Here is a 12,045-nt window from a genome sequence, read left to right on the forward strand (position 1 = left end):
TAAAATGCACAGTTGCATTTTTCTATTTGTTTATGGGACTGTTAAATTGATAATCTTCAACTAACCTATAAACTTACTGAGGACAGGAAGTGTATTCTTTTTGCTCTGTGTTATATCCTCAGTGTTTGAGAGTAGGCATTTAGTGGGGCACCTGTGGCTCAATAGAGTAGGGCACCGGCCCCATATGCCAGAGATGGCAGGTTCAAACTCAGCCTCGGCCAAAAAACTGCAAAAAAAAAAAAAAAAAAAAGAGTAGGCATTTAGTGAATATTCGTTGAAAGTGAAGAAAGGAAAGGAGGAAAATTCCCTGATATCTAATTTCCTTGAGGCACAAATTCAGACTGAATGTGGTGCACAAGGTTTTTCTGATGAAGTGAGTACCTGTAACACATCACACAGTATCTGCACCTAGTTACTCTTACTTTCTTTTAGATATTTGTGCATTTGTGAAAGATCTCAAATATGAGAGTTCTATTATGCAATTCTGAGGAATCATCCTTTCCTTGAGCCTTTTGTTCTATTACTTTAAGTCATTTCCGTATTCAAAACCTTCTCATTGTTCCTGTGAACTACAGGCAGAAAGCCAAATTCCTGAACCCAAGGTGCATGACTCTCTGTAATCTTGCGTCCCCCTAGTCCCCCTAGTCATCTCACAACCATTATTCCCCAGCACAAACATGCCCCCCAGCCACACGCATCACTGCCTCCTAAACTCACCCTTCTTTTTCTCAACTTTGAGACTTTGCTTATTGATGCTGCCCTTTGTCAAGGGTGCCCTTTCTGCTCCCACCCACTTATCTAAATTCTACCCACAGAGTCATGGATTTCTCAGGGCTGAGCATGTCTTAGTGGTCATCTCTTCCAACACCAATTCAAGGGCCCTCTTTTTTTCACAGCACAATTTTCTACCTTTCCAGACCACATTTTCTCCTCTCTGTGTTGTTTGATGAGGAAAAATTAAAAAACTGGCATCACAATCTACTCTGCTGAGCATTTTGCTTGGTGCTGGGGACTCAATGGTCAGTAACATTGACATTGAACCTGCTGTGGACCTTACCTTTTAGGCCATTATCTCTTAATTTCTGTAGAATTTTTCTACAGAAGGTATTCATTTTCAGCATACAGTCATATGTTGCTTACATAGCAGTTTAATACTGTGTGCATGATTGCGGTTGTCTGCAAGTATTGTGAGAAATTATTTTAGATATGAAAAGTCTGAGATGTGGTGTGCTGCAGTAGTTGTCAGGTGGCATCATCATCATTTTGTTGATTTTACGCTTTCTCTCTGTACTGTATTCTTACCTACCCGGAGATTAAATCTTTCACTGCTTTGTATTTCCTCATCATTCTTTAGGTAATGGTAGCTACTCAAAAAATGTTTATGAATAAACATCTAACTGTTGGCAAAAATGCCGGATTTCCAAATCTTGAAGGATGTCATCTTCTTAAATTAGACTCCTGTGATTCTCACTAATAACAAAAGTCCCACTATGATAAAGACAGTAAAAAGTAGCATGCCACCCAAGGGCAGGGAATGCAGTTAGGCCTCATGAAAGGATGGCAGCCAGCATTGGAAAACAATCCATGTTCCTTTCCCCATCTCTGCATCTCTGCCTCATTCTTTGTGTGCATAATTCATCTCCTTTGTTCCAGTCACCTGCTTCAGGACTTTCTCCCCTCTGAGACTCCTGCTCAGAGGCTATCCGTCCCTGCCACCATTACCAATCTGGAGGAGGGACTTTCTGATTAGCCCATCTGTGTCAGGTGATGGCAGTTGACCAATCAGCAAGTCGATTGTTCATGCATGCTTATGAAGTGGAGTACTTCCTATGGAAATAGAAGTTAGCCACATAGATACCTGTACTTATCTCCTCATCTACTTCTACCTACTATGTAGTAAGAAAGTATTTTTTAAAAACAAACAAGCATAACTGTTAGTTGAATGAATAAAACTTGACATGAAATGCTGTTGGTAAGTAGCTCCTTTGTATCCTCAATCTACAGTGATCGTATTATGATACTGTTCAGATCATTCAGACTATTTCTGTCTCATAGAAATATAACCTAAACCACGTATGTAAACTTAAATTGTCCAGTAGCCATGTTTAGAAAAAGTAAAACTGAACTGGAGAAATTTAATATAATAAATTTGATTTAGCCCAGTATATTGAAAATATTGTCATTTCACCTTAAATTCAATGTAAAAATTATTAATGAAATCTTTAACATTTTTTGTTATTCAAAATCCACTGTACATTTTACACCTACATTTTACACCTACACATATTCCATTTCAGACACTAAATGTCCGTCAGAAATGTTGACTCCATATTTAGATTTTCATAAAATTTACCATTAAAAATACACCCATTCCCATTCCTAAGCTTTTTCCAAACACACTTAAAAGTTTTCCAGTCACTAAACCAAGTGATTTTTATTGATTTTTCAATTTATAGAAATTATAGCTGAGTAAAATTAAAATTTTGATTCCCCAGTCGCATTAGGCACATTTTGAAGGACACAAGCAGCTATGGGTGGATAGTGTGGCTTCCATACTGACCGGCACAGCTTAGAGACTGAAGCCCCAAGTAAATTAAATGACTTGCCTAAGATCACAGGTGAGTTGATAGAATTGGGACTAAGAACTGGGCCTCGAGTTTATCCTTTTGCCCTCCCCTCCACCTGCTCCTTCCCTGTGTTATTTTGGGTCTGGCTCAGGGGCTCTTTATACCACTGCCTTGGGAAATAACACCTATTTACAGTGTTCTCGTTGATTACCATCTTAATCACACTGAGGTTTCCACATCACTTTCATTCAAATAAGAAAATCCAAAGTTAGACAACTAAAGTGAACGCTGAAGATCCACATTAAATTTTTAGGGAGAAGATGAGAATGAATCGTTACAAAACTCATGTCAACGGAAAGGAGTTAAGATCTTGGGGACTCTAGGTTAGCAACAAGAACATCATTGAGTCAGTTTGCATTCTGGAGCAATACAGGCCATAAATATACAGGAATAGAAAGCTCAGTAGTCCTAGCTAGAGCTTCTATAATTAACTAAGAAAATGTAAGACAGAAGCTACCAAAAAAGAAGGTAAGAAATTGAGAGTATAGAGTCAAGAGAGAAGTTTTCATATTCAAAGCAGGGTCTGTTTTCCTCTTTTGGAAACGATGCAGATGGGTGAATAAAACATCAAATTACTGTATGTGTACTTCAGGAATTTAAAAGACATTCTTTGTGTCACCTCTGGCATCCTGTGTGACTGTCAACTTTCCTAATCCTTTATGTCCTGCTAGTGAAAAAGACAGCATTATACTTTACATTCTTCAAATAAATGTTGTGAATAAATATTAATATAAAACCAAATTAAAATGATCTCAAGAGGAGAAGAGTGATAATGTCATTCATTAGAGCAGAGGAAAAAAACTACATTTTGTGAATTTGACTATCTTTAATTGACCATTTCATAATCACAATCTCGGAAGAATTGAAAAACAGAAAGACCCATCATCTCAAACGAAATACTTAGCTCATTGTATTTTATTCTCTCTGAAAATCATTGACTATGTTTAATTAAAAAATACAAAACTCCTTGATGCTCTTGTCAAAACTGGTTTTCTCTCTTACGGGAAGGCAGGTTGAAACTGGCTGACATTTAATATTATTTGTTTACCTTGATTTTATCTTTTAATAAATCCAAGAACCTTAAAAAGCTATTATGTAGCTGGTTAAACAAATCACTGAAAAAATATACCCTTGAATTGATTATACAGTCTTTCCCAAGGGAACTATGCCACAAGCAAGAATAAATAATGAAATATAATTATAAGGGTTTAGAGATAGAGGGCTTTTCTGCCATGTAGTAAAGTAGTTCATAGGAGCTGTTAACAAATTGTCCATCGTTGTAATACAAAGAGAAGACATTAGAGTAGGATTAGATGGTAGGATTTCTATAATTTAACTATAGGAAATCACAGGATTGGGGTTGAAAATTTTACTGGAAACAGTTAATTGTCAGACTGTTGATTTTATTATGTGTAAATAAATGGGAGGAGGAGGAGTTATAGCTAAATAGGAATTATACAAAATGTAAACATAGAGTTAAATTGAAAATAGCTGTCAACAGAAGTAGCAGTAAGCACTCTAGAATTCCCCAGCTTACCTAAGACAAGAAATAAACAAAATCTTTTCTACCTAAACCATAAAGAAAGCAAAACAATAAGAAATAAAAAAATTAGGAACACATTCATTTAAGACTGTCCTAACCTTAATTTAAATCAAGGGAGTTGGATTTTGGTTCTTTCTTGTCAGCCATCCTAGGCAAGCATATTCATAAAGTCAGGAAAGTTTTAAAAGATTAATACTTGGAATTTAAACTATTTGTCATAGGAAAAAAATGCACAATTACAATCAAATGAACTGGTGAAGGCTATTCTTTTACATAAATAATAGTCATACTATTTTTATCATACTAAATAGTCTTTACAGTACATGCTATGTACTGTATCCTGGGAAATCTGTTCATTGCTGATAGGGCAGACTGGGTATAAGGAATTACCACTACCTAAAGAGAGAGAAACTTGCAGAGGAATTTAACACCCAAGGAAAGAGCTTTGGAAGAGGCCTGTCAATGACGCTAGTATGAACTTGCGTGTGCTTGAGATAAGCATATATTTAACAAAACAAAGACTCCATTCAGAACATACTTTGGAAACACATAGTCTTTGAGATCTTAGTTATGATGAGTTGAAATGGCCACTTGAACTAATTCCCAATTTGAAGTTTGTTAATCCTACTACTCAGATGCCAGTGCCAACAGTCCTAAAAGTTTTGAATGATATTTAATGCTTCCAGAAATTGAAGCTGGCCTATCTGTAGATACACCGGTTTCCTTTTTGGCTGCCTTATATGAGTTAAAACTGTTCTGTTAAATGAATGTAAAATGGATCCCTTGTATAATTTAGAATAAATAAATGACTTGACTTTTCCTATAGAGATATTCTGCTGGTAAGTAGAGAAACAAAGTTTGGTGGTTTGATTTTTTTTTTTTTTAACATGGCATATGTTACTCTGAATACATTATTTTTATTACAATAGAAGTCGTATTAAATTTTTATGATTTTTATAAGCCATATAAATTTTAGCTGTTCCTAATGATAATCTTATTTTTCTTGTTGCAACATTTAGCAGAGTTAAAAATGAATCAGAACCTCCACTTAAAAGATCTTCATAAAAGATAATGTCTTAAAATTACATAAAATAAGCAAACTTATGGTCAACTATATTCTAAGTAATGTAAGACTTTTAATTTTAAAAGTCTCAAAATTGTTCTAATATACTGAGAAGTTATTTCTAATAATCTAAACCCACATAAACTAAAGATATTGGGAGCAGGGTTGCAAACTATACCATGTGGACCAAATCCATCCCTCTGCCTCTTCTTTGGAAGACCAACCAGGTAAGATTGTATTTTACAAAGGAACCTTCACAATCCAGTTAATGAGAATGTTGTCTGAACTCCCACTAAGCAAAATGTTAATCCACAGTAAAAAATTCCATTCTTCGCCTTGGTAGATCTATATAACAAAATCTTATAGTAACAATATATCCAATTATTGTGCAAAAGAAACTATATTCAATTATTGTTGCATTTTGAATCTTGTAATAAAAGTTTTGCAGAAACATGTTTTAACTTACTGCAAATGTACCTACAGAAAATAATTGATTTTCCCTCTTGGCATGCAAAGTCTAAAATAGTGTTTGGTCCTTTAGCAGAAAAAGTGTGCTGACCCTTGTAACATATTTCTTTGCATTCATTTATTTTTGTTTTATTCATTTGTACAACCATTCAGTAAATAGTTTCTTAGCAATTCTCATATGCCAGGGACTGTTCTAGGTATTGGAGACACCCCAAGGAACAAAACTTAAGAATAATGCTACATTATCTCCTCACAGCTTATCTTTTTAGAAGGTTCCATCATTCTCCTACATAGATAGGCGAAGTGAGGTTCAGAAAGTTTATGTTGCTTGCCTGGAGTCTGTTAGCCAGAATTAACTAGCTGGTGCTGGACTCCAAGGCTTGAACTTCTGGCTTCACAGGCTGGGCTCTATGCTTCATTTAATGCTGTGCTGTTACAATCTTGAAATTCTTAATAGTTTTTGAGCAATAATTTTAGAAAAATGAATACATTTTCAGTTTGCATCGGGTGTCACAAATAATGTAGCTGGTCTTGACATGAGGCAAAAGTGCTTCTCTCCCACATCACATTTCTGACAAGGCTGGTTTTTGAACCATCCACATGAATTTATTTCAAAGCCATGAAATTTGTCAAGCACTTTCAAAACATATGGAATTTTCTTTTATATCCCAGAAGACCAAAAGACTAGAAGTTCCTTGAGGGCTAGGATTCCTTTCCACAGTAATATTTTGTGATTCCCTCTGCATCTTTAGCTATTTTGAGAACATAGTGAGTAAAAAATAGTCTTCAAGAGAATTGAATTCTATTAATATCTGAACTTTGTCAAGAGTGTTGGTTCTGTTTTGGCTAATTTTCTTCTAGGGAAGAGCAAAATTTCTTCTGATCTTGGTGCATTTGTAAATTTTAAAACAAGTTATTAGATCTGAGTTAAACAAGACACAAGAATTGACCTGTTGTATTACCATGTATAAGGAAGTTCTTTGTCCAGCAGCCAGAGATTGAAACATTGATGGCTTTGAAGAATACTCTGGAGTTTACTGCATTTATTAAAATAAATGGTTTGTCTCCTTTCTTTCAATTTCTTGCAGCCTAGTCATTGTTGGATAAGTGAGATGGTAGTACAGTTGTCAGACAGTTTGACTGATCTTCTGGACAAGTTTTCCAATATTTCGGAAGGCTTGAGTAATTATTCTATCATAGACAAGCTTGTGAGCATAGTGGACGACCTTGTGGAGTGCGTGAAAGAAAACTCGTCTAAGGTAACTTTGCATGCATTGGGATTGTTTTATATTACTCTTCTCTGAAACCTATGCTAATTAATGGTGTTGGGAGTATGGAGCATCTTTATTTGTGAGATTTTGAATGGATGAACTTCGAATTTAAAAATATTTTGAAGATAAGCACAGAAAATAAGTATTTGTGGTTATAGAGTAATGCTGAAATGTGCATAGACTTAAATATGGTCACCTAATATAAAAATAAAATTTCTTTAGGTACAATGTTAAAAAAAAAAAAAAAAAGCCCTGCCTTTAGAGAATGAGGTCCTCAAAATCTTCCTATTAATTTATAGATGTTCATTTAAATGAAAAATTGTCTATGGCGTGTACTTATCTTTGCCTCTTGTGTGTAATCCAATCACCCCATGAGTGAGAACAAAGTGCCTTTTGTGTCCTCAAAGTCATTGATAATTGGTCATCACTAACTTTAGGTTATGGGCAGGACAATACTTTGGCATCCAAGCATGTGGGATAAATAGCATGTTCCAGAAATTAAGAATGAAACATTGGTCCTCAGATTCTAACTCTGTCACTAATTAGCTTTGTGAACCTCACTTTTTTGTGCCTTACTTTTATGCCTAAAATGGGGACAGGGAAGAATCTGTCACAGTGTGGCAGTAGATGATTTGTGATGAGTGTTCTACCGTGGTGCCTGGAAAAAATAAGTGTTAACACATTTTCACATTGTTGTTTATAGCACTGTATCTGTAATAGAATAGGGCTGGGGAGAACGTCTCTGGTTTAGAGCTCAAATGGCCAAAGTTTAGCTTCCTGGACTTCTATTACGTTTAAACCCTGAGTTTTAAACAGGATTCTGCACCTTAATTACATAAATGGTTTTTTCCTCTGTCCCATCCAAATTTCATTTACTGTTTATGACCCAACATTAATCCCATTTGTGCTCTCCAATCTCAGAATTCTTACCCATACTAATACTCTAGTCACTACATGTAACCATTTCTATTGCTTCACTTTCTAATTTCTCAAATCAGAAGGTAAATTACAATTAACGACATCTTAACATCTCTTTCTTATTATTACTGCAGACAGTGTTATGATGGCATGCTTAGGAAGTAGAGGTCAACAAAAGCAGGGCATAGCACACAAGGTGTCACAAGAGATAACATGTGCATTAGGGTCTTTAAAATGAGGTAGGTGTTCAGTAAATGGCAATGTTGAGAAGAGCATGGCTAGTAACGGAGAATGTGCATTTACTAATCGTGTTACTCTGGTGGGTACCCAGGAGATTGCAGATAGTCCTGCTCAGCTGGTTTGGAGTGCTTGCTTTATATAAGCACTTAGAATCTTATAGAGTAAGTGAAGTTAGGTGTTTATTATTATTATCTGTTTTCTTTTATAATCATCCATTTATGTATCCCACAGTATAGCTTTGATGTACTCTTTTATATAAATTAATTATACTATGTTGATCTTTTGTGGCATAATCTTAACTCAGCATTAGGTTTATAAGATGTATCCACTTGGAGGTCTATAGCTGTAGTTAATTTTTTATTGCTTGTGGAGTGTTTCATTAATTCGCTATACCAATCTTTATTAAACTACTCTTCTGTTGGTTGACATAAGGGTTACAGGCATTGCTAAGAACTCTCTTATATGTCTTATGGGGCACAGGTGCAAGAGTTTCACTAGGTATTTATCTAGGAGTGGTATATCTGGGTCACAAGATGGGCACATGTCCAACTTTACTAGATAATATCAAATGCATCCACCTAGGTTGTGCCAGCAGTATGTCAGCTTCCTTCAATCCATGTCCTTGCCAATAATTAATTACCATCAGACTTTTAAATTACTGGATATTGGAGCATACATTATGGAGGAAACTTTTTAAAATCAACATAATATTTTTAATGAGCATCTCTAAAGAAAAATGTCCTCAGTGTGTTGTCAAGATCATTTCATTGTCATGACATTGTGTTCACGGAACCTGCCCTCCCCTCATTGCCCTGGTCACCACTTGATCCCAGTAGGATTGCTGTTCTACATTACCGATTCGAATTATGTATATTAAAGCAGCTGTCTAAAACTCTTAGTTATTAAGAGCTCAAATACCATACTTGAATCTTTGAAGGACATTTATAATCCATTATCTTGTCCTCCATCAAGGGTCCTCAAACTATGGCCCGGGGGCCACATGAGGCAGTGTGATTGTATTTGTTCCCGTTTTGTTTTTTACTTCAAAATAAGATATGTGCAGTATGCATAGGAATTTGTTCATGGTTGTTTTTTTTTTAAACTATAGTCCGGCCCTCCAATGGTCAGAGAGACAATGAACTGGCCCCCTGTTGAAAAAGTTTGAGGACCTCATAGGCTATTGGGAAAATATAATCTTGTTGTTTTTTTTTTTTTTTCTCATAGAATGTAAAGAAGTCGTCTAAGAGCCCAGAACCTAGGCTCTTTACTCCTGAAGAATTCTTTAGAATTTTTAATAGATCCATTGATGCCTTCAAGGACTTTATGGTGGCATCTGAAACTAGTGATTGTGTAATTTCTTCAACATTAAGTCCTGAAAAAGGTAAGACATGTAAGCATTTCCAGTGCAAGTGTAATTAGCAAGCATGAATCTTACCTGTGTAGACAGGAATCTACTTCTGAATCAAATATATGTGTAGCTATAGAAAGATATATGTGTGTGTGTCTGAAAAAAAAATCAGTGGCACAAAAGAAACTAATTATATAGATTTGTTGGTTTCCAAGCCCAAATGATACTCATGGCTTTAAAATTAAAGGACTGTGTGTGAGTAAACAGTACAGTATCTGAGATGATCACTCTCATTTTTTCTCATCTAGTATTTGCTAGTAATGTACAATTATATTATTCTTTACCTCCAGTCTTCTTAATGTTCTTTTCTCAAATCTTTTTCTTAAAGATCTAACTCTAAGTCTGAGTTAGTCTAACTCTAAATTCTGATCCTCACAATCTGTATTGAGACTCTTTCTTCCCTAATCTCCCTCCCTGCCACACGCCCACACTGGATCCCTACAACACAAAACCCTAATTTCATGACTTTCTTTTTTATGACAGTCTGTTATTATTCACAATTATTAGCACATGTATGCAAGAAACCTTTGTTCCACAAGGTGACTGTGGTGAATTTCTTAATAAAATAGAGCAGCAGGACCTAGGATGAAATAAATAGGATCTGAATAATCTCAACTTGGGAAGCAGACCTGACAAGTACTCTGTTATTACACTTCACCTATGGGGACTCTGTAATTCCTATAAACTCGTATAACACTGACACATTATTGCTTTCTATTTAGATTCCAGAGTCAGTGTCACAAAACCATTTATGTTACCCCCTGTTGCAGCCAGCTCCCTTAGGAATGACAGCAGTAGCAGTAATAGTAAGTACACATATGTGATTTAATGCATGCACGGCTCCAATTAGCATCTATAGGAGTATTGCATGGGCTTTTAAGGAGATTTCTAATTATTACTATTAATACTGTTCTGTCACTGTTATTCTTCTTGCGGTCTTCCTGAGATTTAAGACTGTAGAACTGAGTTTCCCTAGAGCTTGAGATAATATTTAGAGAATTGAGCCAATAAATTTTCTGCTAAGATTATTTTAAATAAGGCATGAAACTAATTTTAGAAATATTGTTTACACTTTTGTCATTACAGACCTATATATTTTGTACGGCATGTGCCTAACAAAAATGGAAATGTAAAATTGAATGTACAAAGGCTAGTTGTATAGAATTCCAGGGATATTTTCAGTTTTGCGTGAATCAGTATTTACTACTGTGGATTTGGAAAGTTGATATTGTTATTTTACTATAAAGTTGTATGTTCGAGTACAGAAGACTATGTTGATTTTCCTGCAATCCGCCCTCTTTAGCCAAGAGCTCAGTCCCCTGGAAGACTATATCTTTTTTTTGAAAGCCAGACAAAAGTCATTATAAGTATTTTGGATTTAGTGAATACCCTATAGCCTCATGGAAAGGTACAGGAAGGAAAAGATGACACCATGATCTTATCTAAAAAGTCATCTCTTAAGATTTATAAATAGGGCACGGCCATTTGTTCAGGAACATGGGAGAACTATTGATAAAAAAGAATACACAACTTATTACAAATCCACAATAGTCTGGATTTTTAAAAAACTCTAAAATACAATTTATTTTGGAATTTTTGCTATCAAAACGTGACCTAAACTGAGATGAGACTATCCAGGGGTCCTCAAACTTTTTAAACAGGGGGCCAGTTCACTGTCCCTCAGACCGTTGGAAGGCCGGCCTATAGTTTAAAAAAAAAACAAAACTATGAACAAATTCCTATGCACACAGCACATGTCTTATTTTGAAGTAAAAAAACAAAACGGGAACAAATACAATCACACCGCCTCATGTGGCCCGTGGGCCGTAGTTTGAGGACCCCAGAATAACAAATTATTTCTGAAAAGTTTCAGAAAGAGACTAGGTTCTTATATGTTTGTTAGCCAAGTAAGGTCTTCCTTACCCACAGTGGATCTTAGTACTCTTTTCAAACAAGGGGCTTTTTGCTTCTTAAATTCTGTTTATATTTCATTGATTTCTAATCTTTATTATTTCTTTCCTTCTACTTGCATGGGTTTAATTTGCACAACTTGTTTTAAGCTTTTTAGGGTGGAAAAATTAAATTGTTTATTGTAAAGCATTTTTTCTCTAACTATAAGCACTTAACAGGTATCAATTTCCTTGTGAGCACTGCCCTGCTTTTGTTGCATCCCAGACATGTTTTTATGTTATGGTTTTGATATTATGGTGTTTTCTTGTGATTTCTTTTTTGTATTTAGGTGTAATATGTGTATAAAAGCCGATTGTGTGTTGTCTAGAATTTTGGGAGTTTTCTAGATATCTTATAGTTATTGGTTCCCAATGTAATTTTGTTACTGTCAGTAAACGTACTCTATAATCTTTTAAAATGTATTGAGATTTGTTTCATGTGTTCTATTCAATTATTTGGTGAAGCCTTTTCAAGTTTGGCCAAAGTCATTGATAGTGTTGTTTCTATCTTCCATTCCTTGTTAAGTATTTTGTCTAATTTTTGTCATCTACTCAGAA

The 12,045-nt window shown here is 35.2% G+C and overlaps 1 protein-coding gene across 2 annotated transcripts in view; it reads left to right on the forward strand.

Annotated features, from left to right (window-relative positions):
- KITLG (KIT ligand) overlaps positions 1-12,045 on the forward strand; it is a 90,845-nt gene that overhangs the window by 56,097 nt on the left and 22,703 nt on the right. The window contains exons 4-6 of one of the 2 annotated variants that reach the window (XM_053585606.1): positions 6,790-6,960; positions 9,355-9,511; positions 10,261-10,344. In XM_053585606.1, coding sequence (XP_053441581.1) covers positions 6,790-6,960; positions 9,355-9,511; positions 10,261-10,344 — 412 coding nt within the window. The remainder of the gene's footprint in view (positions 1-6,789; positions 6,961-9,354; positions 9,512-10,260; positions 10,345-12,045) is intronic. The other variant, XM_053585607.1, reaches the window with a different exon arrangement.

The sequence above is a fragment of the Nycticebus coucang genome, chromosome 3, assembly GCF_027406575.1.
Source record: "Nycticebus coucang isolate mNycCou1 chromosome 3, mNycCou1.pri, whole genome shotgun sequence".
NCBI lineage: Eukaryota > Metazoa > Chordata > Mammalia > Primates > Lorisidae > Nycticebus > Nycticebus coucang.